The following is a 24,825-nucleotide window of genomic DNA, read 5'->3' on the forward strand; positions in this document are numbered from 1 at the left end:
TCCTATAGCTCTGCCATTAACCAGCACAGTATTTTGTTTTTTTATTTTTATTTATTTATTTATTTATTTATTTATTTATTTTAATAAATTTTTATTGTTCATATTATTACAAGTGCTCCTTCCCCCCCCCTTCCCACCCCACCCTCTGCCCTTTCCCCATTCCCCATTGTCCTCATCCATAGGTGCACAGTTTATGTTCAGTCTCTTCCCACATTCCCCTCTTCCCTTTTCCCCAAGAATCATCAGTTCACTCCCCTTCCATACCTCTGATTCTATTATATTCAACAGTTAATATTGTTCATCAGATTTTTCTTTTTAATTTCCTTGGTTTTTAGATTCACTTGTTGATAGTTAAGTATTTGTTGTTCATAATTTTTATCTTTATTTACATTCTCTTCTGAAAGAACCCCCTTCAGCAATTCATATAATTCTGGTTTGGTGGTGATGAACTCTTTTAGCTTTTTTTTATTAGTGAAGCTCTTTATCTGACCTTCGATTCTGAGTGATAGCTTTGCTGGGTAGAGTATTTTTGGCTGTAGGTTCTTGCTATTCATCACCTTGAATATTTCTTGCCATTCCCGTCTGGCCTGCATGGTTTCTGTTGAGAAATCAGCTGACAATCGTATAGGTGCTCCTTTATAGGTAACCACCTGCTTAGCTCTTGCTGCTTTTAATATTCTCTCTTTGTCCTTTGCTCTTGGAATCTTAATTATTATTTGTCTTGGTGTGGTCCTCTTTGGATTCCTCTTATTTGGAGTTCTGTGTGCTTCCTGGACTTGTAAGTCCAATTCTTTCCCCAGGTGGGGGAAGTTTTCTGTCACTATTTCTTTCAGTATGTTTTCAATATCTTGCTCTCTCTCATCTTCTGGGACCCCCATAATTCTGATGTTGGATCGTTTGAAGTTGTCCCAGAGGTTTCTTACATTATCTTCAATTTTCTGGATTCTCTTGCCTTCTAGCTTCTGCAGAGGAGTGTCTTCTGGCTCTTTATGTTCCAAATCTTTGACTTGATTCTTGCGATCTTCTATTCTGTTTTTAGGACTCTGTAGAATATTTTTTATTTCAGACAATGTATTCTTTATTTCTAGTTGATCCCTTAGCATTTCTTGTTGATCCCTTTTCATATCCTCATAGGTCTCATTTATTTTATCGGCCTTTTCTAGGAGTCTCTTGAAAAACCCTATAAGTGTGGTTTTGAACTCTATATCCAGTCGCTTTTTGTCCTCCATTTCTTTCGTTTGTGATCTATTTGGTTTAGGCATTTTCGCAGGCAGCTTTCCTGATGGGGGCGGAGTTTCAGGGTGGAGCCTACAGCCTTGGCTTCCGTCAGCCCCGCCCTATGCGACTCCTGAGACTCAGGGTCCTTCAGTACTTGTTGCAAGCGCCTCTGAGAGAAAGGTGCCCTCGATTTTCGCCTGCTACCAAACAGTGTAAGCTCTCCTGCAATGGGCCCGAAACTGGGGTTCAGTTCAGTTGGAAGTGGAGTTGGAGGTGGCGTTCAGAGCAGTCTGGAGCCTGTCTCCTTCCCGCCAGGGCAGTCCTACGGCACAGCCGGCCGGCCCTTCTCTGCGCCCTGTGTGCGCGCCTCTGGGACCTCCTTTTGCTGCTTCCCCGGGTACCGCTTTATAGCCCAGCTCCCTCTGGATGAGCCTGGGTCCCCAGGGTCTGGCCTAGAACGGGGGTTCAGAGCAGTTGGGGGCCCAGCACAGTCCGAGTGTTTATCTCCTTCCCGCTAGGGAACGCCAGCCAGGCACTCGGCCTCCCTCCTCTCCGGCTCTGTACTCTCCGCGCGCGCCGCGTGTCTCCGTACCTTGGGCTTTTACAGCTCCTCCGCGCTTCCTTCTGGTTTTCTCCTTGCTTCTCGTTGTAGAATTTCCAGTCAGTTGACTTTCCTGTAGTTCTGGGTAATGTCCATTTTATATTTTAGTTGTATTTTATTGAAATTGTTGCGTGCGGCTGCGGCTAGGTGCCTACCCGAGCAGCCATCTTGGATTCTTCCTAAGCTATCCAGCACAGTATTTTGGATAACTCACATAAACATTCATTTTCCTGTCTGTGAAATAAGGGAAACATTTGGGGACATAAAATCTACCACACCCCATCTCAATATTTTACCAGCCTTTTGATTACAGAGAAGCAAATCCCAAATTAGAGAGAGGAGAGACTGACTCTTAAGTGGGTGCTTGAAACTCTCCCAGCTGCAAGAATGTAGGCACTATAGACTGAGAATGTGACAGGCCAGGCCTGGGATGTAGTATGAACTGCAAGGAGGCAGCTTAGGTAGAGAGATTTGTTGGTTGTTGTTCCCCCAGTGCTGCTTTGAGGCTCTTACTCAAGGCTTCACCCTCTCTGATGCTTTTTCTTGTCCCAATTTACTACAATTTCTTCACCCAACCCCAAAACATATTCTATTTTTTTCTTTTATTTGGTCCTGATTATAAAATATCTAATTTACATTATCTGTAATTAGCCAATAAAGCTTTCAGCTCTTTAATATATAAAGCAAATGATTCTGTTGTTCAATAATCTTTTTTTTTAAAATAGGAGAGATAAGATTAGATAAAAAATGATTTTTAATTTCTTCTGACCTATGCTTCCTTCTCTCAATTTGTTCCCCATCCCCTCGATCAATATAAACAAACCCTGATCAAGAAAGGATTCCTGGAGTCTTAGTTAAACAGAAAACAGAATCAGTCATTTCCAAAGGCCTTTCTCCTGTGACCTTTTCTTGGGTTGAAATTGAACAAAATTATGTAGCCTGTGTATGAATTAAATAAGTTTAGAACTGTGTCTTTTATTTTTTACTTAAAGTCTTATGAAAATTATAACCGTTTGCTTTGAACGGTTAAGACAATAGCTGGGAAAGCCACTTTGATGAGAATAGAAACTGATAAACAATAAATTCAATAGGAATCTTTTATAAAACCAGTGTAAGGGGGAAAGGATAATACCCACATTTTGAGGTTAATTTTTACAGTGATCTGTAGTATAGTTAACCAAATGGCTAGAGGTAAGAATTTTACAAGAGGCACCATATATGAAATGAACATTGATCTTTTGTCATAAACAAGCAATCTGTTCTGAAGAGAAAAAGAGAATGAAAAATTAAAGTAACTAAACAATTGCTTCATATAGACAGTTATATCATCCAGATGTAACCTTCTTTCTCTACTTTGGGCTATGTTTTCTCTTCAATAAAAGGAGCTTTTTCTTGACTCTGATTTGACTTTGACCTTGCCTTGTTGGTCTTTAAAGGATTATCTTGGAAAATATATTTTATTATTTTATTCTTAGCCTAAGCTTAAGGACTTTCTACTTTACCCTCTAAATGTGAATGATAAAAGAATTTTTGTGTTTTTTTTTTATGTAAAAACAGGATCTGTAGTATGCAAAATTCAAAGTACTTTTAACAGTTTTGGTGTTAATTTGTTTTTATGGGTATGTTTTCGTAAAGTGCAAAAGGCATGGGTTTTTACATCTAAGAACCAAGGTAATTTTGTTCATAGTAGTTCTATTTCCTGCTCCTTTCTGTCTGCTCTCTTTTTCTTGTTTAAAATACAATGTGTTACAACTGTAGTGAGGCAAATGATTCCTATCAAACCCATAGCTGTTAAAACTCCTTTCAATATAAGATAATCTCTGGCAAGTACAGGAGCAAAATTTGGAGGAATAAACAATGATGCCTGGGCAATGTTAGATACTGCAGATTTTAAGGAGTTCTTATCTATGGTTCGTATTGCCACATAAATTGTGTGGCTTTCTTGCGTCTCTCCATCAGGTTGATGTTCAGGTCCATTTATGAAAAACTTTGGTGAAAATGTGAATATCTCCTTGGTGCCAGCTGGTTGGGGATTTAGCTTTGATGTATTCACTAAAATGGCATTGTTAAAATCATCTTGAATATTCTGTAGACTTTTACTCATTCTTATTTCATAGCTGTTAGCTGAAATTAAAAATAGAAATGGCAAGGTTAAGTCACTTTGAGTAGGTTTTGTTAATTTGGTACAAATGACTAATGAGAATAGCAAAAACAAGTTAAAATACCTAAGAACAAACATAACAAGAAATATGCACATGAACAAAACTTTACTGCATTATCTAAAAACTCAGATTAATACCTAAATGAGAGGAAAGACATTGTTTTTTGAATAGAAAGATTCAGCATCATAAAGATATTTTTCTCTTATTTTTGAATTTTATTTCATTCTATTAATAGTGCCTCTAAGTTTCTATTTTAACAAGCTTATTGTAAAACTTAAATGGAAAATAAATAATCAAGATTGGCCATATAAAGTCTAAAAAATAGCAATGTTGAAGGGACTAACCTTATCAGATATAAAAAATACTGTAATGCTTTAATAACTAAAAAATTGCCATACTGGTACAATAGTACACATACCAAAAAACAGGCCAAATGCATTCTGGAATTTAGTATATAAATAATATAGAATTCCTTAATTCGAGAAATACAAATTTCTTGATAATAGTGGTGTGACAACTGGATAAAAAGCTGGAAAAACAATATGACCTGTACTACAAACTTTTTTTTTTTTTGTCCAGGATAAATTCTGAAGTGATCAAAAAAGTTTGATTAAAAAATAAAAATATTAAGTATTTAGTAGATGACATAGATAAATTCCAATAAATCTTTAAATGGGAAAGTCTCTTCTAATTAAAACTCAAAATTCAAAAGCCATAAACAAAAAAAAATGATACATTTGAGTATATAAAATAAAAAACTTCTGCATCGGGGGAAAATTCCCACCTCCTAAGCAAAATATAAACATAAATGTTAAGTCACAAAAATATTTACAACTTAAATGTAAAGCTAATTCTGGTAATAGCTGAGTGGCTTCTCTTGGACTAACTGTCCTGCTGATAACAGGCATAAACTCTGAAGAAAGGAAAACATCTACTGAAGCACTGGACTTGGATAAAAAACAGATAGAAACCAGAGGAAAGATAACCTTTAAAAGAAGGGAACCAGACTGGAAATGATTTCTATTTATGTAGCTTTTCTTCTGAGGGCACTTACCACATCAGCACATAAAACTGACACTGATAGAAAAAGCCACTATCTCATTGGGCTAAGAAGTCAGAGAACCAAGTATGGATGGGCAGACTGGTTGAAAATGGAAGAGGCCGAGAAGGACAAGTTCAAAATATGTGTATTAACTTCTCGCAAATCATTTGAAGACTCAGTATTATGCATGTGTGGGTGAAAAAATCAAGGGCTCAAGGGAAAAAATAGTGGGAAGGCTGAGAACTGAGCAGGGTTTTATGCTAATGCCCACAACAGGGGAGATACTGAGTTTGGAGTATGGGTCTTGCCAAGTTAGAAAAATTGCAAAACTCTTCAGAAAAATATCAGATTCCAGAGTCTACAATTTGAAACCACATGTCCAATATATACCAAAAAAGTACTAGCCAACAATTAGTGAAACAAAGAAAGAGGCGATGAAAGCATATATTTATGAGTTAAACAGATACCTTCTTGCTAGTTGGTCTACTCAGATACCTTCTTGCTAGTTGGTTAATTTTAGCATTGCTGATCATTAAATCAATTACAGCTGAGTGATCTCAGCAACTTTATCCATCTATCTTTTGTGTTCTGAGGTTTTGTATAACAAGTTTGAATCATAGTGTTCATCAATAAGGTCTCTATTGGAGCAAAGTTCTCTCTATTCCTTTCTAATGTCCTTTATGATATCAGTTATATACTAAGTTCCAATTTGGTTGTAGTTATTCTTTTCAAGCCATTACTAAACACTAATTCCACATCTTCACTTTCTTTTCTTTTACAGAGGTGTACTCAAAACTATTAGGGGTTTTGAAAAAAATGGTCCCTAGTAGGAATGGGAGTCTAAGCTTCTGTTTGTCTCCTTTGACACACTACTATGCTTTGGAAGGCAGTGAGAAAATGGGGAAATACTAGATATCAGGCATCACTCTTTCCTTTATTAATTTATTTTTTGATATAATTTTATTGATTTCAGAAAGTAAGGGAGACGGGGAGAGAAAGACATCAATGATGAGAATCATTGGTTGGCTGCCTCCTATATGCCCCACACTGGGGAATCTAGCTTGCAACCCGGGAATGTGCCCTGACTGGGCATTGAACCATGACCTACTGACTCATAGGTTGATGCTCAACCACTAAGCCACACCAGCTGGTCTCACTCTTATCTTTAAATAGAATTGGGATTAAGTGTTTGTGGCCTTTACTCCAAATAAGAAACTGGAGAAGTCTCCAGCAATGCAAACTAGTAGCCCAAGGAACTTATTGGGCACATTTTCTTTTCTGATTTCATATGTTTATTTCATTTCTTATACGCAATGCCTTATGAAATAGATAGCTCTAGGCCTCTTTTCCACATAAGGAAACCGAGGCCAATAAAATTTACGCGACTTGCCCAAGATGAAACAGCCGAACTTAAAGCCAGAGTGGGAATGATTTTCCCCCCTTACATCTAGGTTACAGCTATTTCCACTATATAAGGGGCTGTCCATCCCACAGTTTCATTCCTTTCTTCTCTGGCAATAACAGATATTTTGATAAAATAATAGAGGATAAACCAACAATATTGACTGTTTCTCAGAGGCACAGAATTATTTGTAATTGATTCTTTTCAGCAGTGTAGTAAACAGAGACTTATAAGCCAAAGAAAGATGGTCAAAGTTGGAAGCAAGACTGGCAAAGGTCCAAGAAGGTCACTATTATTGTCAGATATTGAAACAACAACACACCAGCAGCCAATGAAATTGGCTTTTCTAAGCTTCCAATCAGAGGCATCAGGAAATAAACCATTTAATGTGTAATCAATGATAACTTTTTGTGTGTATGAGATGGCAAAATGATTGGAAAGATTATTTTTTGAGAAAAGTTATCCTGTTGAATTACTTTGGAGATCAAAAGATGAGGTAGGTGGGAGCCTGAATGCTAGAAAGTTAGAAAGGAACTTCATCAACATTCGCCCAAGCAAGGTAAGAAAGCCCAAGCCAGGGAACTGGTCCCAGCCTTCCCAACAAAACGATGGCCAGAGGTGGGAGAGGCAAATGTGCCAAGTTTATGTGACTTAGGGAAATTGTCTTAAACCCATCTTCTAAATCTGAGCAAGGAGTCACTGTCCAATCTTCAGAAAAGGAATTTCCCACAGTCCATGCTCTGTGATACAGATTCTGTTTCTGCTGATAAGACCACCATTGCATGTGGTATTCATGATTCCAGTCAAGATTTCTGTTTGATTAGCGCTGATCAGTGTACGAAAGGCCTCTTCAATCCAGGGGGAGCTGGCACACTCTCATTCCCGGACTCCACTATGTTCATGACAAACCTCTGTCCCTTTGTCATCTCTAAACTCCCAATGTCATTCTTATTCATTTAACACCTGATGTCATTATTAGAAATGCCTCCTGGTAGAAAAGTAGGTACAGTAATGAAACCAAGAAACCTACCCTGGCCCTGATCGAAGTCTTCTCCAGGCGCTGTCCAAGACAAGGTCACCTCCTCTTCCCCCTGCGCAGCTTCCAGGTCGGTAATGGTGCACGGTGGCAGCGCGTCAGGGTGGGGGCCAGCCGGAACGCCCAGCACGGAAAAGGAGCCCCCCGAGCTTGTTCTGCTGAAGCCCACCTTTTGCTCCTCCTCCCTCCTGCCCACTGATGTTCTTAGGACATTCATCTGAATATTACCTGGGACAGCGAAGAAAAGAAGAGAAAAAACAACAAATTACAACCTCTTGAATAGCTTGTTTTTGACAGATAGTTGATATTTTAAAACTTTTTTTCTTTACTACATTTTTAGAACAACTGAGTATGTTTAGTCCACAATTCATTCATTCATCTATTCATTCATTCATTCATTCATTCATTCATTCAATAACTACTTTGAGGGCATATCCTGTGCCAGTAATAATGGACAAAGCAGCGCCATATGGAATTTATAGTCATATTAATAAACATATATTTATAAATTGTGATAAAGGTAAGAAGAAAAAAAAGCAGGGGACTATAAAATAAAATAAAACAAATACATAATTTAGAGTGTTGTCAAGGAAGTTATGTTTAAAGGTTTCCTAAAGTATGAGTATATGTCAGCTGGTAAAGAGTGGAGGTAAGAATGTCCTAAGCTGAGGGAAGAGGTTGTGTAAAAGTCTGAGGTGAAGAAGAGATATGAAGATTAGAAAAACTTAATTAAGGTGAGGAGGATAGTAGTTTGAGATGAGACAGGAGACTTCATGCAGGACCCGTGGGCCTTGTCATGGTTTTAGAGATTAGTGTTACATGCTGCAGAAGCCGAGCAGTAACACCATCACAGTTGTCTTCCAACAGGTCCCTCTGGCTGCTCTCGCGGGAGAATGGATTCAAGCACAGCAAGTAAAGAGGCCACTGAGATGGCCATTGCCAACAGTCCAGATGAGAAAAGATAGTAGGTCAGGATGGGTGAGAGCAGTGGAGAGGAGGCAAGTAGAAGGCAGTTTGAGGTGTATTTTGGAGATGAAATCAGCAAAAGCTGGTGGTGGATTTGAATGTGTCAAAAAGAGAAAACTGGTGAACAACAACAACAAAGTAGCTCCCAGGTTTGAAAGGGAGCTACTGTACTTTGGCCCTGGCCACTGTTGCTCAGTAGTTGCAGAGTCAGCCTACACATCCAAGGTTGCAGGCTCAATTCAGTTTGGGGCATGTACCTGGGTTACAGGTTCAATCCTGACTCTGGTAGGGGCCTGTGTGGGAGATAACTATTGATGTGTCTCTCTCAGATCGATGTCTCTCTCTCTCTCCCCTTCCCTCTTCCCTCCTTTCTATTCTCTCTTTTTAAAAAATCAAAGGAAAAAATGTCCTCAGGTGAGGATTAACAAAACAACAAAAAAGAGTGAGCTACTTGGGAGGAGAAGCAGATTAAAACTGTAAATTTTACAAGGTTTGTGATTCCTGGAAAACATCTCATTGAAGTGTCAGTTAGTTAGAGATGGATTTTAATCTCCCAAAGAGGTTTTAGCTGGATTTAATAATTTAGAAGTTATGAATTTGGAAGTTATAGTCATATAGATATTATTAAAACTATATGGATTAAGGAGGCTATCTAATAAGATTTCAACTATAATGATAAATTGCATTTATTGAGTGCCTGGCTTACCATGTATCTGATGTGTATCAAATATTTAATTTTCCCAGCAATGCTAGGTGGAGGGTACAATTATTACCCTCATTTTTACCAATGATGAAACTGAAGTACACAGAAACTAAGTAACTTGCCCAAAGTCACACAGCAGGGAATTTGGGAGCATAAGAGGTAATCAAGAGAGTGTCCTATCAGAGAAACCAGGAAATGACAAAGGAGAAATCAATCAGTTGTGTCAGATACTGCTAAAGTCAGGTAAAAAGAGACTGAACTGTGTCCTTTGAGTTTAACAGTGGGGAGGATCTTGGTGACTAGGGCCAGAGCTAGTCCAGTGGAGTGATTTAAATAGGAGAGTGACTCGAATGGAATTCATTGCAGTGAACAGAGTAGTAAATGGGGAGGTGAGAAAGTAGAGACAGCAGGTTTACTTCAAGGAACCCGACAATGGGGACTAGAAAGGTGGACAGTCACTGAAGAGGGACCAATAAAAGGTATTTTAAAATGGCACATAACAAACCACGATTGACTGCTGCTCAGAGGGATGAGTGGGCACACACGAGGCAGAGCCAGCCCTTGGGGAGGAGGAAAGGAGCAGATGCTATTGTGTCTGGAGATTGGGTGGTGTAAACAGCAGCTCTCACTTTTTGGTAAAGTGTGTGCTCAAGGTCATCTTCTGAAAATTAGCTGATAAAGTGAATATTGTGTATGGCAGCCAGGTCTAGGGAACCCTAACTTTTCTTTCTATGCTATCAAGGGCCCGTAAGAAGGGCACAGACAAAAACACAGGTGAATATTACTTTTCTAATCTCACTGTCCACGAGATGGTATTTTTATCCTTTAGGCGTGTGTGTTTTAAAAAGATTCTGAGACCCGTCAGTAACCTGTAAACTCCTTGAGTGGAATCAAGTCTTATTCTACCTGGTATCCCAAGATCCTAGGACTGAGCCTGTCACCTGGTAGGCCTTCAAAAATCTTTGATTTATAAATGAAAGAGAGAATATCTACTTACAAATGAAGTATTGTATTTAGATACAAAATAATTCATTATAGCTGATAAAATACATGGAAAGTATTCATAAACATTCTGCAGTTTTGAAAATAAACAGACTTAGAAATGTTTCTAAGATTTATTTTATAAAATAATGTAGCATATTTCTGTTTGTTATACTTATTCACGGTTTCCTATCAGGAACTATAATAATGGTGTTGAAAAGATGTGGATCTTCTATTTATCTGGCCCTTTTATCTTGAAGGAAGACATAGCATCGTCAGGAAGCACCCAGTTGTTTGTACTATCCAAACTCTTATTTTTTCAGGAACTCATTTCCTGTGTGGATTGTTTGGGTTATTTGCTTCCCTCTTTTAACTCCTAACTACCAAGCGCCTCTTTCCCCTGCCTAAACCTCTGTAGAGGAAATGCAGGAGCTGGAACTGAAAAAAACTCAATAAATTTCTTTATCTTTTAGTAATTCTGATGAAATAGTCACAAGAAGGAGGTCAAAATAGTGACTGAAATGGAGGTAGGAGACATCTGTGGTAATTACCTATCCCCTTCCTGTGATCTACTACCATGAATCTTTGAAGGGTAAAGAGATAGTCAACAACTTATGCACTGACTTGAGTATAAAGTTTGAAATTCCATCTCTCTTTTTCTTTCACTTCTTCCCCCCTCTCTCAAGTATACACACACACACACACACACACACACACACACACTTATCAGTTATATACACATTACATGATGTTACTCAAATAGCAGTGCTAATGATTCTTACCATTCGTTATGTAACCTGGTACATACTTAGCATGACTCCCTGGAAAAGAGTGGTGGCCTAGGATGCTTATACTGGGAGAGTGGTTGACATGCACTTTCAAGCTATATCTACCATTTACAGCAAAGGAGAAAAAATACCTCGAGTAAATTCCATCATTTTTTATAACATCAGCACCTGTAGGTATATAAAAAACAACAACAAAAAAACAAAACAAAAACCCTCAATGTCAACATGTCATCACAGCTGAATAATAATATTTAATTAAATCATTAAGAAATAAGTCATGCCCTAGCTGGTTTGGCTCAATGGATAGAGTAAATGAGCCTGCAGACTGAATCATACAGGCCAAGGCACATGACCTGGTCACGAACTAGATCTCCATTGGCGGGGTGGGGGTGGGGGTGGGGGGAGCATACCACAGGAAGCCCTGATTGATGATTCTCTCTCATCATTGATGTTTCTATCTCTCTTTCCCTCTCCCCTTCTCTCTGAAATCAATAAAATATGTTAAAAAAGAAATAAGATTCACTCTCCTTATTCTTCTCAATTTAGCATATGATGTAATGGTCATAACTATTTTTGATATCTTCAGGTGATTAAAAATCCAGTGGCTCCATAATTTCTCTCTGTGCTTCCTTAATCTATGAAAAATTATTTTCTAAAGGTAAATGAATTGTACCTGCTTCAGTGCTAAGAAAGCATTTAATTATCACCTTTAGAGCTCTCCTTCCTATCCCGGAATAATACTAGTTCCCCACAGAAACCAAGCATATTTTAAAGCTTATTTACAATCATAGATCCTTTTAAAAGTGATCTGTTCCGAGGAAATTAATATACATGCATATATGTATATTTTCACATAATTTCAAGTTTATGAATATCCTTGAAGCCCTTATTTTAAAAAAAAGAAAAATATTCTTGATGAAAAAAATATTTGTAGTTGGTTTTAAAAAGTGTGAAATCATTTAACTTTTTCCTTAGAGGGTACATGGGACTGTTGTTCTGATCAGAAGGGGCTCTCTGACTTGGCGTTTGACAGGGTTTGGTTCCGCCCAATGGCGCCTTGCTTCAGGAGACAACCTGAAAGCTTGGCCCGTGCTGGCCTCTGCTCCTTTTTTTTTTTTTTTTTTTTTAATACATTTCATTGATATTTTACAGAGAGGAAGGGAGAGAGATAGAGAGCCAGGAACGTCGATGAGAGAGAAGCATCGACCAGCTGCCTCTTGCACACCCCCCACTGGGGATATGCCCGCAACCAAGGTACATGCCCTTGACCAGAATCGAACCTGGGACCTTTCAGTCCCCAAGCTGACGCTCTATCCATTGAGCCAAACTGGTTTCGGCTGGACTCCGCTCCTTTTGCATGGACCCTCAGAGAGCAGTTCAGTTCCAAACCAAGTCCAGGACTGAGTGGCAGGAAGGCCTAGATGCCAGGGCAGCAGGGAAGTACAGCTCAGCCCGAGTGCGGATCACATTCCCTGTGCGAGCGTCGTGACCACACTGGCCAAGCAGCTTGCCCTGCTCCCACACCACACACCCAGCCCGCACTCTGACCCTGCCTCTTCACCGAAGTGAGTGTTCTAGAGTCCCTACGGCAGAGGGAGGGCTGCTCCTTAGTCCGAGAAAAGTAAGATTATATTTAATTAAAATAAAAAGCGCTAAGCTAAACTTATGATCGTAGCAGGTTTAGAAATTGTTTTGTGTACTGACTAGTGACTTAATGATGAGTAAGGTCTATCTTGGTGGAGAAATGATAATGGAAAATTTCTCTAAGCCATGGTTTATTTTTCAATTTTATTTAGCAGATACATACCACTTCCAATATAAAAATAAGTATTAGACAATACATGTGTACTAAGGGAAAAAAATCTAAATTGACACGTTAATGCCTAAACAATCTTTTTTTTCATTGTTTCTTTCATTAGAGTATAAATTTAGACACCAAATAGAATGGTTCCAAGGGAATAAATATTAAAGCCTATTGAGTCTATTCAAGTGATCTTTCCCGAGATAACATCCTCCTGGAGGCCAGCCTACAGGCTGGGCAAAGTGGGGACATTCTGCAAAGTGCATTTTTGGACTCTATACAAAATCTGAAAGGTGTGGCCACGGGTAAGCAATGAAGGGTATGCAAGGTCATTTGGATCCATTCCAAGGGACAAAACAGGAGGACTTCTCTGGAATCCCTCTGAGGTAGACTTGAACTAAAATCCTTTAAATGGATGTTTGTTTCATAAATAGCATACAAGGTTGCCATGGCAACATAGTAATGGGTTTTCTCTGAAACAATAGAGGGAAGGGACATGATTTTATCAGTAGATCATACACTTGGTGTTGCTAACATAGACTTGAGGTCTATTGTCATTCTGAGAATTTAGTTTAGGGGGGAAAAAAAACAAAAAAACAGAACAGGAAAGATAAAAGAGCCAAGGAGTTTGTTTTTAGAAGTCAGAAAAGTTCACCAGGAAGAGCCCCTGATGCTGCCGTTTGCCAGCTGGATGTATGCCGTCTGTGTGAGGAGGAAGCTCTGAACTCTCCCCGTGCGGGGTGGGTGCCTTAAAGCAGGGTTTTGTTTTGCTTTACTGTATTTCCCCAGCAGTGGCAAAATCTCTATCTGAACTCCACTAGGCTTGCTGGTTTGGCCTTCTTGTGACCAAATCACATGTGCAAAAGTCACTGGCCATGTCCTCTTATTGACCCAGCTACTCGGCTAAAGAAAGTGTCCAGCGTCATCTTGTGGGTCACGAGTTCAACTTGCAATTTTCTCTTCGCTATTGGGTTCAAGGAGAGAAAAAATGGACTCACTGTCATCGCATCCCCCTTCTTGGGGTTTCATTTGCTCTTTTAATTGTCCCATCTGATGAGTTCAGTGAATAGTGAAGCTGGTGAGTCTGGGCAGAATGTGGGCATGCCATAAGGACACAGAACCTGCTCTTGTGTGACCTCACTGAGTGTGGCCAGCTCCACTGGGCAGGTAGAAGCCAAGACCTATTAAGCGGCTCTCCATCAGTTTGTTCACGCACAGACACTCGGCAGAGGTTCATGGATACTCCCCTTTTCCAAGTTCACATTTGCTTTCCTTGTGCGAATGGAACCTGTAGCTACTTTGTAGGTCAGTGATTCTATGAGAATTTGAGAACCTCACAAGTTTGGGTGAGCAAAACGATTGAATTGAAAGAATATTAAAGATAAGCTGGATAAGGATACTGCAGCATCACAGCAGCTCCTGAGCGCATGGAAAGTGACATGACATTGCTTGTTACCTGATCCATCATCAAAAAGCGTCAGCGTAACAGGATCTCCAGTCTCTGGCTCAATGGTGGCAGTTACAGTGGCATTGAGAATGGGGTAAAACCCCTTTCTCACATTGGCATAAACCATCATGGGGTGGGGAAAAGAGGTGCTGTCGTGTTCTACAAAGGCCTCCACGGTAGCAGAAGGCTTGGCTGAGTGGGAGGCACGAGAGGTCACCGTCACTTTCAAGGACTGAAGAGAATGGTGGGTATTGTTCAGGGTGTAAGTCCAAAGCCCAGGCTGCAAAACAAAGGGGTTCTGCTTTGTCAGGTGTGAAGAACAAGGTAAACCCTTAATTTTAAACCATAGATCTAGGATCCTAGAGGTATTTTTTGTTGTTGTTGTTGTTCTTATCTTATTGATGTTGCATTTTCTAAAATACTACAAAAGAATGTCAGGAATAGTAATATTGCTTAAAATTCAGTATCTATATGGCGCTCACAGCACAACCCATTTACATAATTCTGTACCTCTTTAAGGAATTATGCCCTGAATTTATCTGTGGAGGAGAACACATCTTGAGTCACGTTTTAGAAGATGATAATAGTGTGTCAAAGCTTCAAAGTACTTTGCAAATATTAATCTGGGCCCGTTCACCCAAAAGGATAGTCAATGTTTTTATTCCTTTTATGTAAAGGAGACAATTACAGTAGATTAAGCAGACACTTGTGATTTACAGAGATAACCTTTCCTAAAGGCAATAGTATCCTATCTTGCCTCCACTTCCCCCAAACCTCAACATACCCCCAAATCTCAAGCAGCAAAACTCACATACACTGTTAGGGATGAAGAAAAGGAATACTCTTTTTTAATTGGTTGGCATTCGATAACATCTTTGTTGAGTAATTTATTAAAATATTGCTAAATGTCATCCTTTTTTGCTTGTCTAATCTATGGGAGGAGAGGAGGCAGGGGAAACATACAAAATAATGTCTGGAAAAAGAAGCTTAAGCTTCAATATAGCAGAACTTTGTTCTTTTGATTAAACTGTACATAAATGCTCCTTTTCTTCTCTTTCCTGCTGCTGCTCCTTAAACCCTGGAAGTAAGAGTTGGAACACAATTGAGCAGGAGGAACAAGAGAGGAAGCAATGGCTTGAGGTGTGACTGTGACTCAGTGTGGAAAGGTAAGACAACACACCTTATCCAGCTTTCTTTGTGAGACCCAAGTGCTTTACCATTTGTCAGGGAAGTCACATTTCAGACATCAAGATCATTTATAGGTGTCTACCTATCTTTATTGTAACCATAAAATTAGTAACATACATAGCAGGAAACTCCACATCAAAAACTTCTCCTTGGGTATAATAAGTGTGTTCAGATAGGTTTTATAGGGCACCTAATCCAGACTAAGAGGTTGGGCAAAGGCAGGGAGAAGTAGGTCAAGTATTTCTGGCCCTTGTGCACAGGTGTGTAAAGAACATGATGAGCTTGAAGAAAAGTTAAGTAGGAACAGAGCACAGGCTGTTTGGGAGAACTTGGGCAGAAGCTGGAATATGAAGGCCTTGGTATATAAAAGTAACCACATGGGTTTTATCCTGGGACCAGCAAAGAGTTTTGAATAGGAGGCAGGTTTGTGCTTCAGAAGGATCACCTGACAGGGATAATGACGGCTAGCCCAGAGGCAGGGAGACTGAGCAGAGGCTGGGGGGAGGGAGAGCCACCAGTTATGAGGCTGGGACGGCATTCAGGTAGTGCAGGAGTAATTCTGGTCAATTCACCACCCTGCAGAATTCAATCTTCTGTTCCCTTCAAACTCCTACCCCCTTTCCTGTCCTTGCTGATGTGGCTCCTGTGTATCTGTCTAGTCTCATCACCCCCTCCACTTTCCTTCCCCTACATCCCCACCTTACATGCTACGCAGTAGCTCATCCATATTGAACAACTTGTAGTTCCACGAAGAGCTGTGTTCCTTTTCTCTGAGCCTGTCTGTGTGCTGTTCACTCTGCTCAGAATGTCATTCACACCTTTGCCCCCTTTATCTTCCGTATTTCCAGTTTCATATTTTCACTTCAGGAAGCATTCTTCCCACCCCTACACCCCATCCCATCTGCATATCCCTCCTGTGTGCTCTGAGAACCCTGTTCTGATTCATAGCATGGCATTTTATTATGAAGCACCTAAAACAAGACTCAATACATAGTAAGTGCTCAAAAAATATGTATTGCATGTATTCATATTATAAATTCTAAGTAGAGGGCTTTTTCTAAGTGTACAGATAGGTATGTTTATATAGATTTTGTAAAGAAGGAAGTAAGCAAAAATAAATTATTTTTACTGCATACATACTAATTTCCTTTGTTAAAGTTTTGAACATACTTTAATATGTTCCCCCTTAAAATTTTAGCATTCACAAAATGCCCTCATAAATTTAAAGTAAAATTTTGCTATATCAGAATAGGATTTCCTTTACACAATGCATTTAATTAGGTGATTCAACGGAAAGTCATTTACTTGACTAAATGTTGTCATTATGAACAAGCTCGGGACACCTACCTTAGCAGTTCCTGGAATCCTGAGGCGCGCAGCCCTCAAGGCTTGATTGACAGTAAAGTTTTGTGTGTAGTATTTTCTCCCATGAGGTTCAAACAGTTCAATCTCAGGGGGCCCGCTGGTCTGCCATGTGACTAGAAAGGTAGTATCATTGCCCACACTGTTATCCACAGTCACAGTGTTTTCCAATTGATGATGAGGTTTAACAATCTCACCCACACTTTCAAGCTGTTCAAAAGAATACATAAAAAATATGTATTATGAAAGTTTCTAGTATATGCATAATCATTCCATCTTTTTCTTTTGTGACAAAAATGAATAGTAAACAATAATCACTTAATGCTAACATGTATTATATTTGCATAAATCATTTTTCATGTAAAAATCTGTTGCCAAAGCAAAATATAGTGTATTATATAAGTACAGTAGATATAAAACATTTTGTTACAGATAATACAAGTGTTATGCAACAGCATTTAATCATTGTGTAGTCAGAATAGATACAAGTTTATAAATAACTTTGAGAAATTATTCTCAGTCTTGGAAAGCATATAAACCTTTTTTGGTGGATGACAACAGAGACATTGTGGACTATTTGCTAAAATCAGTTTAACAAGTGTTTGTGACCTGCTGACCTCTATACCATATTCTGTGCTGGGCCCTGGGCTATTGGAGGAGGTTAGATGTGGTTTTTACTCACAGTCTACTGGGGCTAATGACAAAAGCAAGTGGGGAGAGGTGGCCAAATCTGGGAACATAAGTTTGATTTAAGACATATAAATAATATTTTGTTACTTTTTAATATATTTGTTTTTGTTTCATACTAGAGGCCTGGTGCATAAATTCATGTACAGATGGGGTCCAGCTGACCAGCACTGATCATAGCCAATAAGGCTGGGCAGGTCAGGGGGAGGGCACATGGAGGTTGGCTGGCCAGCCTTGGCCTCGATTGGGGTGAGGGATACTTGGGGTGGGGTAAGTCAGGGGGAGGGGACCTGGGTGATTAATGGACTAGCCCTGCCCCCTGGTCGAACTCTGAGTGGAGGGGGCAATTTGCCTATTACCCTTTTAATATAATATATAGGACTAGAGGCACAGTGCATGAAATTCATGCAGGGAGGGTGTCCCTCAGCTCAGCCTGCACCCTCTCCAATCTGGGACCCCTTGAGGGATGTCTGACTGCTGGCTCCCACCACTCGCCTGCCTGCCGGCCTGATTGCTCCTAACTGCTTCTGCCTATCATCCTGATCACCCCCTAACCACTTTCCTGTCAGCCTGATTGATGCCTACCTGCTCCCCTGCTGATTGCCCCCAACTGCCCTCCCCTGCAGGCCTGGTCCCCCCCCCCCCCCAACTTCTCTCCTCTCCTGACCTGATCACCCACAACTGCCCTCCCCTGCTGGCCATCTTGTGTCCACATGGGGCAGCTACTCTGTGTGTTGGAGTGATGGTCAATTTGCATATTACCTCTTCATTAGATAGAATTTTTGAAGTGGAAATCACAGGTAGAAAGATCATTCAGAAAGCTAATTGCAGTCTAATAAATATTGTCATTTTTAATTCACCTTTTTTCACTTCTTAATTTTTTTTTTTTTATTGTTGACAGTATTACAGATAACCCCCAACCCACCCTCCCTTTTTCACTTCTAATCATGGAATGATGGTTATTGCCTCTACTGTGTACATATAATCATGTTAAAAATTTCCTAGGAATAATTTACTGACTTCATGTAAGGCCATTAACTTGGCAGGTTCACTTACCACCTGTGAGGAAACAGCAGCTGAAATTTTGTTCAGCTATGTTCAAAATTTACTTAGAAGAAAAATGTGGGCCCTTTTAAAAATTAGCTTGATTAGAGGATGCTTTTGTGAGCAAAATCAAACTGTGGTTGTTAAAAAGATACTTAGGAGGGCAGGTGACAGGGGGTAGGGGAGGCTGGGGGAAGATCTATGGGGGGGAAGGAGGTATATGTACTACTATATGTAATACTTTAAATAATAAAATAAAAGTTAAAAAATATATTTAGGAATTTTTAGAATTTAATGGAATAGTTGATATATATATATATATATATATATATATATATATATATATTTGTATTTGAGAGGAGCTTCAAAAAAGTTTTTGGATAAGCTAAAGTAAAATGGATTCTGATTTATGGAAAGTTATTATGGAACTGAAACTAAATACATCGTTTTTAATTTTCCTTCTGGGCCTTACCTCCACTGCATCCCCACCCCCACCCCCATTTTGAGCCATGAGGAAGGAGCAATAGTCTGCTTATAGACCTTGAAAAGCAATTACAGAAAATGACTCCCAGGGCTGGGAAGTACAGACATCAGGTAGAAATGAAGCCTGGCTCGGGTGATTCCAGGAAGTTCATTACATAATCAAATAAAGTGATTGAGGCAATTAACCCAATTCATCTGTTTTCCTTGTCTCTCCCCCCACTCCCCCGCCAGCTGTAACTATGACATTGAGAAGATTCTGACCTGAATACATTGTTGAAAAATGTCTCCAGTTCCCGAGGAAATTCTGCTGAAAGCATCAATCATGCTATTGGAGGTTGATTTATCTGGAACAAAGAACTTCAAACCTCCTGAAATACATGATTTGGATGTTAACTCTTAAAACATATAACAGAATACAAGAATAAAATCTAGGATGTTTCCAACAACTTTTCTTTGTATAAGAGGGTTGGTTCGGGATAACTAGGAGCAGTGCTTGATTTGTTTACATGGCGCTCTCACAATCACATAGGGAGCAGCACAAAGGGGTGGTTTTGTCTCTTCTGTCCACAGATGTAATGTGAGGGTCTAGAACTCTACTCCGTACATGGTAAAAACTCAATAAATATATGTTTATTAATCTTATAATGAATATAATTCCTGGATAATCTAGGTTAATTGTGAGCTAATGTCTGATTTATTAATGTCTCCCAACATTATTAATGGCTCCCAACCACTCACCTTCCTACCTGCCTGATTGCCCCTAACCACTTCTGCTTGTCAGCCTGATCACCCCCTAACCACTCCCCTGCCAGCCTGATCAACACCTAACTGCTCCCCTGCCAATTGTCCCTACCTGCTCTCCTATATATTTATATTTGCATTTTGAAAACATCATTTTCAAAAGTAATTCAGTAAGACTTAACTTTCAGTTTTCAAGTCAGCATACCCATTTTTATTGAATATAAGAATATAAGATAAGATTATTCTGTGCCTCATTTAGAAAAAGACACGTGGCTTACAATATTACATGTGTCTTTACCATAGAAGTTAATGCATTTCGTCTTAAACATATTTTTAGTTCCCTGATCATACATGCTCAGGCTAGTTTAACAAAGAAATTATAAAAAAATATTTTCATTGGATGAGTATAATTGTCACCTTTTAAGTAAAATGGGGGAAAAAATATTCAGCAAAATTCAGGGAACTTTTAGCAACGATTCGTGTGTATTTTTCCTTAAGAAAGCGGTTGTATTTTTTTCAGTTCAGCCATGTATTCTGTTGACATAATCTGGTTTCACTGTTGTGCTTTGAATACTCAAATTGAGAGGAAATGCTCTAAAACGTAAATTTCTAGGAATTCATTTACCTGTACGCTGTGCAAGTCCCTCCAGGTGTTTGTCCGCAGAGGCACCCAGGGCAATGGTGTGAATGGTCGAACCCCTGCTGAGCACCGTGAGCAAGCAGCTGCTGATATGCTCATCATGCCCGCTGGTCACTAATATCAACACAGCGCCGGAGGCTTCTTCGTTCAGTTTCTCAGCCACCTGAACAGGGAGTATCGGTCATTCGGAAAGAAATATAAATCAAATTGTCGTATTGAGCAGGAAAGTTCATTCCGAAATTCCCCACCAGGGGGCACATGCCTCTCTGAGGTCCTCTGTGGCACCTGCACTCCATGCCCATCCCCATTTAGTCCTCACCACCCCACCAGCACCTGCCACCCTACACACCCCTGCCCGTTTGCTTGTGCACAGGGACTCTTTCTATTCCAATCACCCTGATGTGCCACTAGTTCAGAATAGAGTCCCCCAGGGGGGATATGAGGGAACTTGACCCTGTGAGATCTGGCCGCTGAGATCCAGTGAGGGACCAATAAGGGCCCTAGAACAGTGGTTCTCACTTATGGCTCATATTAGAATCAGATGGGGAGCTTTAAAATATTTAGTGGCCAGGCCACACCCCTGATCAATGAAATCAGACTCTCTGGAGATGAGACCTAGACATCAGGGTTTTTTAATTCCCAGGTAATTTCAATTCAACGGGCAGCCAAAGTGGAGCAATAGCAGGGGTCCTCAAACTTTTTAAAGTGGGGGCCAGATCACGGTCCCTCAGAGAGCTGGAGGGCCGGACTATATGAACTACTAATTCCTACTGTAACACCTCGGCTGCGCTCACTGCCCAAAAAACCTGGCGGGCCGGATCAGACTCCTCTGCGGGCCGCATGTGGCCCACGGGCCGTAGTTTGAAGACCCCTGGAGGCCCTATAGGCAGCAGCAATGGCGATTGATGTGCTTTGCTTGATACCAGATGTTTGATTGATCGCTGCATCCCAGACACTGAATGCAGACTTACGCTAATTTAGATGAACTCTAACATTCCTGAAACATATCTCTGGTCTTGAGTTTTATATGCTTGAGGTCCGATATGACTGCAGGCAGGAGCCAGATATGCTGATTTTGACTGGAAAACCCAATGGCCACAGCTAGGATAATCCCAGAATTGACAGGGACAGTTTCAGCAAGTGTCCAGAGGATGCTGACATCTCCCCACCTGGGCCTTTCTTTTCATTTATTTACTCCTCCTTTCAACAGGCAGTTATTAAGCAACTATTACATGTCAGGTACTTTGTTAGGCACAGGGACTGCAATGGTGACCAGGACATGGTTCCTGGCCTTAACGATGATCCATCATTGCTCTTCTATAGTGAGGCTGTACAACCACATTGTAACAGATAAGCCCAAATCGGATTAAAAACAAAACAAAAAAACCAAACAAACAAACAAACAAAAACAACAAACAAACAAAACAAAGGAAAGGAATGTGATAGTGATCCCAGACTTGGGGTTCTGTACCTCAAATCCCCTCTGAAGCCCTGAGCAGATGCTGGTTTCTGCGTCAGCTGACACAGTGGCAGGCAGGTGTGAAACCAGCAGCTTTCGGTCGTCATCATTGTTAACTTGGTGTAGCTGGGCTCTGATCTCTCCTTTGCTGTTGAAACTGACAATGCCCACAAAGGTATGACTTTCAACAATCTGCATCAAGTAAAATTCTGCCGCTTGTTGCAGTCGAAGGAATCTGTCCGCCTATGTCCCCAAAAGAAAAAAAAAGGTAACAATATTTGGTTGGCAAACAGAAGTCTGATTAAGTTACCTAATGAGCAAAGATTTCTGCTAATTCTTTAGGGTTTTGATTTGCAAAGAGTGACACCATGCTAAAATATTGTTAGATCAACTGCAGGCTCAAAAACTAATGCTTTTCTGGGAGGAGAGTGTGGTTTGGAATTTCTTCTCTGACAAGCTGTTCATAATTACCACTCTCAGAATACACATCCTCGCTATTTCTCTCCAACTCAGAATTCCTTTAAAACTCAGCTGTTTCTTTTAAAATTCAATCTTCATAAGAGAAAATATTGAAAAGAAGTGGAGAGTGGCACTCAGAAGTATCTGTCCTGGCACTGACTTCTGTTATAATGTTCACCTTAGGCTGGGCACATCATTTGTAGAGGATGGAAAAATAATGTATTTCCTCCTAAAATAGAATTGCTGTGAGGTTCAACTAACATATATGTGCCACTGTACCATTACTCCTTGAACTACTAACCAAGTATAAAGTAATATTAGTGACCCGTCTGGGGCAGGGGATGATGCTAATGAATTCATTAGGGTCACTTGTTTTGATGGCTGGAACCGGAAGCTGAGCTTCAGGGACAACCTGTTTAGAGATAACCGTGGTCTCCATCTAGAACCTAGGCCTCTCTCTCAACATCTGTACCTGCACTTCGCACTGCTTAATAGAGACGTCACCAATTTAATGTCCCTCTAGTATCACAAACTCTACACACTTTGACTTCGTTGCCTTCTTTCCCAACTATTATTTCTCTTACAATATTGAGAGGTAAGTTAGTAGAGTGAATAAAACAAGGACTTGCCTTCAACTTTTGCTAACTATGTGACCAGAGAGAAATACTTATTTTTTTTTTTTAGCTTCAGTTTTCTATCTGCAAAATGGACACATAGTAACCACTTAGTAAATTTGCTCTTGCTCACATCACAGTCATCATCTCATTATTCTCAATGACGGCCTCTACTCCTAACAAGTTAAATGAGCAAGCTGGAACTCTCCTGTATTGTCCCTTGTTACCAGCCAGCCCCCACATCCTTGACCATATCCTATCAACTTGATGTCTTCAGTTTCTCTCAAATTCATACCACATCTCCATCTTATCTGCCAGTTCATCAGAGCCACCCAATGTCAGTTATAATCATACCAGTTGATACCCCTTCCCTGTACAAATCTTTCTAATTTTGCCTCTCAGTCATTGCACATACTCTTCTCTTCCTTGGGATGTCCTCCCTCCCCCCACCTCCCTCACTTCATCCAACCTAGCAGGTACTTTCACACCCTTCAAGGTTCAATGCTAAGGTCCCTTGCTCAGTGAGGTCTTCCTCAGTCCCTTTCTTCTACAGAACTAGGTGCCGCTTCACAACTCTGTGGAGCTTCTTCACACTCAATCGTATTTATTCCCACATGTCACATCTCCCTCACTACGTTGTATTTCAAAGCAGAGACTCTATTCTGTCATTTCTGTATCTCCCAAACCAGCATGGTATAGAGGCCCCTGGTAAGTAGATTAATATCAATGATAGTATTATCAGGAAAAGGAAGGGAAGTTGGCTTTCCCACGAGTTTGTTACTTTAGGCTTATTTCTCATCTGCTTCTTTCAGCTCTTCTTTCAAGTACAACTATCTTTCCCTTTCACTAAATCCATGCATACTCAACACAGGCAGATAGCTGATATAAATTACCCTGAGGCCAAATTTGAGAAGATTGTGCCCTTGTCAAACTACAGGTAGGCAAGTGTGCAAAATTACTTAGAAGCTTAATGTATTAGTAGTGTTCCTAATATTTCAGAGACCAGCCAGGAAAGGCAAATTTTCTAGGACTACTGATTCAGACAATAAAAAAGGACAAACTCTCCCTTAGGACAAATATGATTGTAAAATAATAGCTACCAGTTATGAACCAAAAACTTAATATTATTTCATTTATTTCACCTCAACAACCCTATGAAGTAGATAGTGGTGTGCTGGTAAATGTTTAAAAATTGGCTTTCTGGTGTGTGTGTGTGTGTGTGTGTATGTGTGTGTGTGTGTGTGAGAGAGAGAGAGAGAGAGAGAGAGAGAGAGAGAGGAGAAAGAGAGAGGAGAGAAAGTGGAAAACCCTGATTGGTTGCAGTTGACAATTTCTGACAATTTCTCCTCCCACTGAGGCTGTTGTTAAGCCATCCACGTGATGTCACTGAATGCACAGTTGGAAGAGATGTGTGGCAGACCCATACAGCTATATAATAGAGCAGAAATTACCACAGGAGCATAGATCAGGGGTCAGTGGACATTTTCTGCAAAAGCGTAGGAAGTAGATCTTTCAGAGACTAAGACATAAGCCAGTATCTGAGAGTTTTGGTGCTTTGTAGAGTGGGTTTCTGGAGGGCTGCTAGATAGTCAGACAACCGAGATATGGTTTTCTGTCCACAGTGACATGGAAAATGTACACAGAATGGATATTCACGTTCACTGCCAATTCACAGTCTCTTGCCTCCACCAAGAATCTTTCCTAGTGAGTGGAATATGGACAGATCAGAGCCTTTCATTACATGTAAGAGTTTTAGAAAAGTTCTTGGTTGGAAAATGTTGCAATTAGTAATAAAAATAAAGATTAGGAATTATCTATATATTTCATTTATCTGCATTATCTCAATTTCTGGGATACATTCTGAATTTGTTCCTCTTATCCCCAAGAAAAGATGATGTCTATGACTATTCCAAACTTTCGGCCTCTCCCTCCTCTGCTCTTAGACTTTGGGAAAAAAAAAAAAAAAAGAATTAAAAACTGATAGGGAAAAAAAAAAGAAGA

At 40.0% G+C, this 24,825-nt stretch overlaps 1 protein-coding gene across 3 annotated transcripts in view; it reads right to left on the minus strand.

The window, feature by feature from the left end:
• Positions 1–2,432: 2,432 nt before the first annotated feature.
• The window catches only part of CLCA2 (chloride channel accessory 2), a 42,035-nt gene continuing 19,642 nt past the window's right edge, over positions 2,433–24,825 (minus strand). For 2 of the 3 annotated variants that reach the window (XM_084874413.1, XM_084874412.1), the window contains 8 exons: positions 21,764–21,994; positions 20,278–20,455; positions 19,173–19,279; positions 16,683–16,907; positions 14,157–14,427; positions 10,894–11,067; positions 7,456–7,689; positions 2,433–3,943 (listed from right to left, as the gene is read on the minus strand). In XM_084874413.1, coding sequence (XP_084730539.1) covers positions 3,501–3,943; positions 7,456–7,689; positions 10,894–11,067; positions 14,157–14,427; positions 16,683–16,907; positions 19,173–19,279; positions 20,278–20,455; positions 21,764–21,994 — 1,863 coding nt within the window. In that variant the 3' untranslated portion in view covers positions 2,433–3,500. Of the gene's footprint in view, positions 3,944–7,455; positions 7,690–10,893; positions 11,068–14,156; positions 14,428–16,682; positions 16,908–19,172; positions 19,280–20,277; positions 20,456–21,763; positions 21,995–24,825 lie in introns of those variants that run through there. The other variant, XM_084874414.1, reaches the window with a different exon arrangement.

This window comes from Pipistrellus hanaki (assembly GCF_964339955.1).
Source record: "Pipistrellus hanaki genome assembly, chromosome: 2".
Taxonomy (NCBI): Eukaryota; Metazoa; Chordata; class Mammalia; order Chiroptera; family Vespertilionidae; genus Pipistrellus; species Pipistrellus hanaki.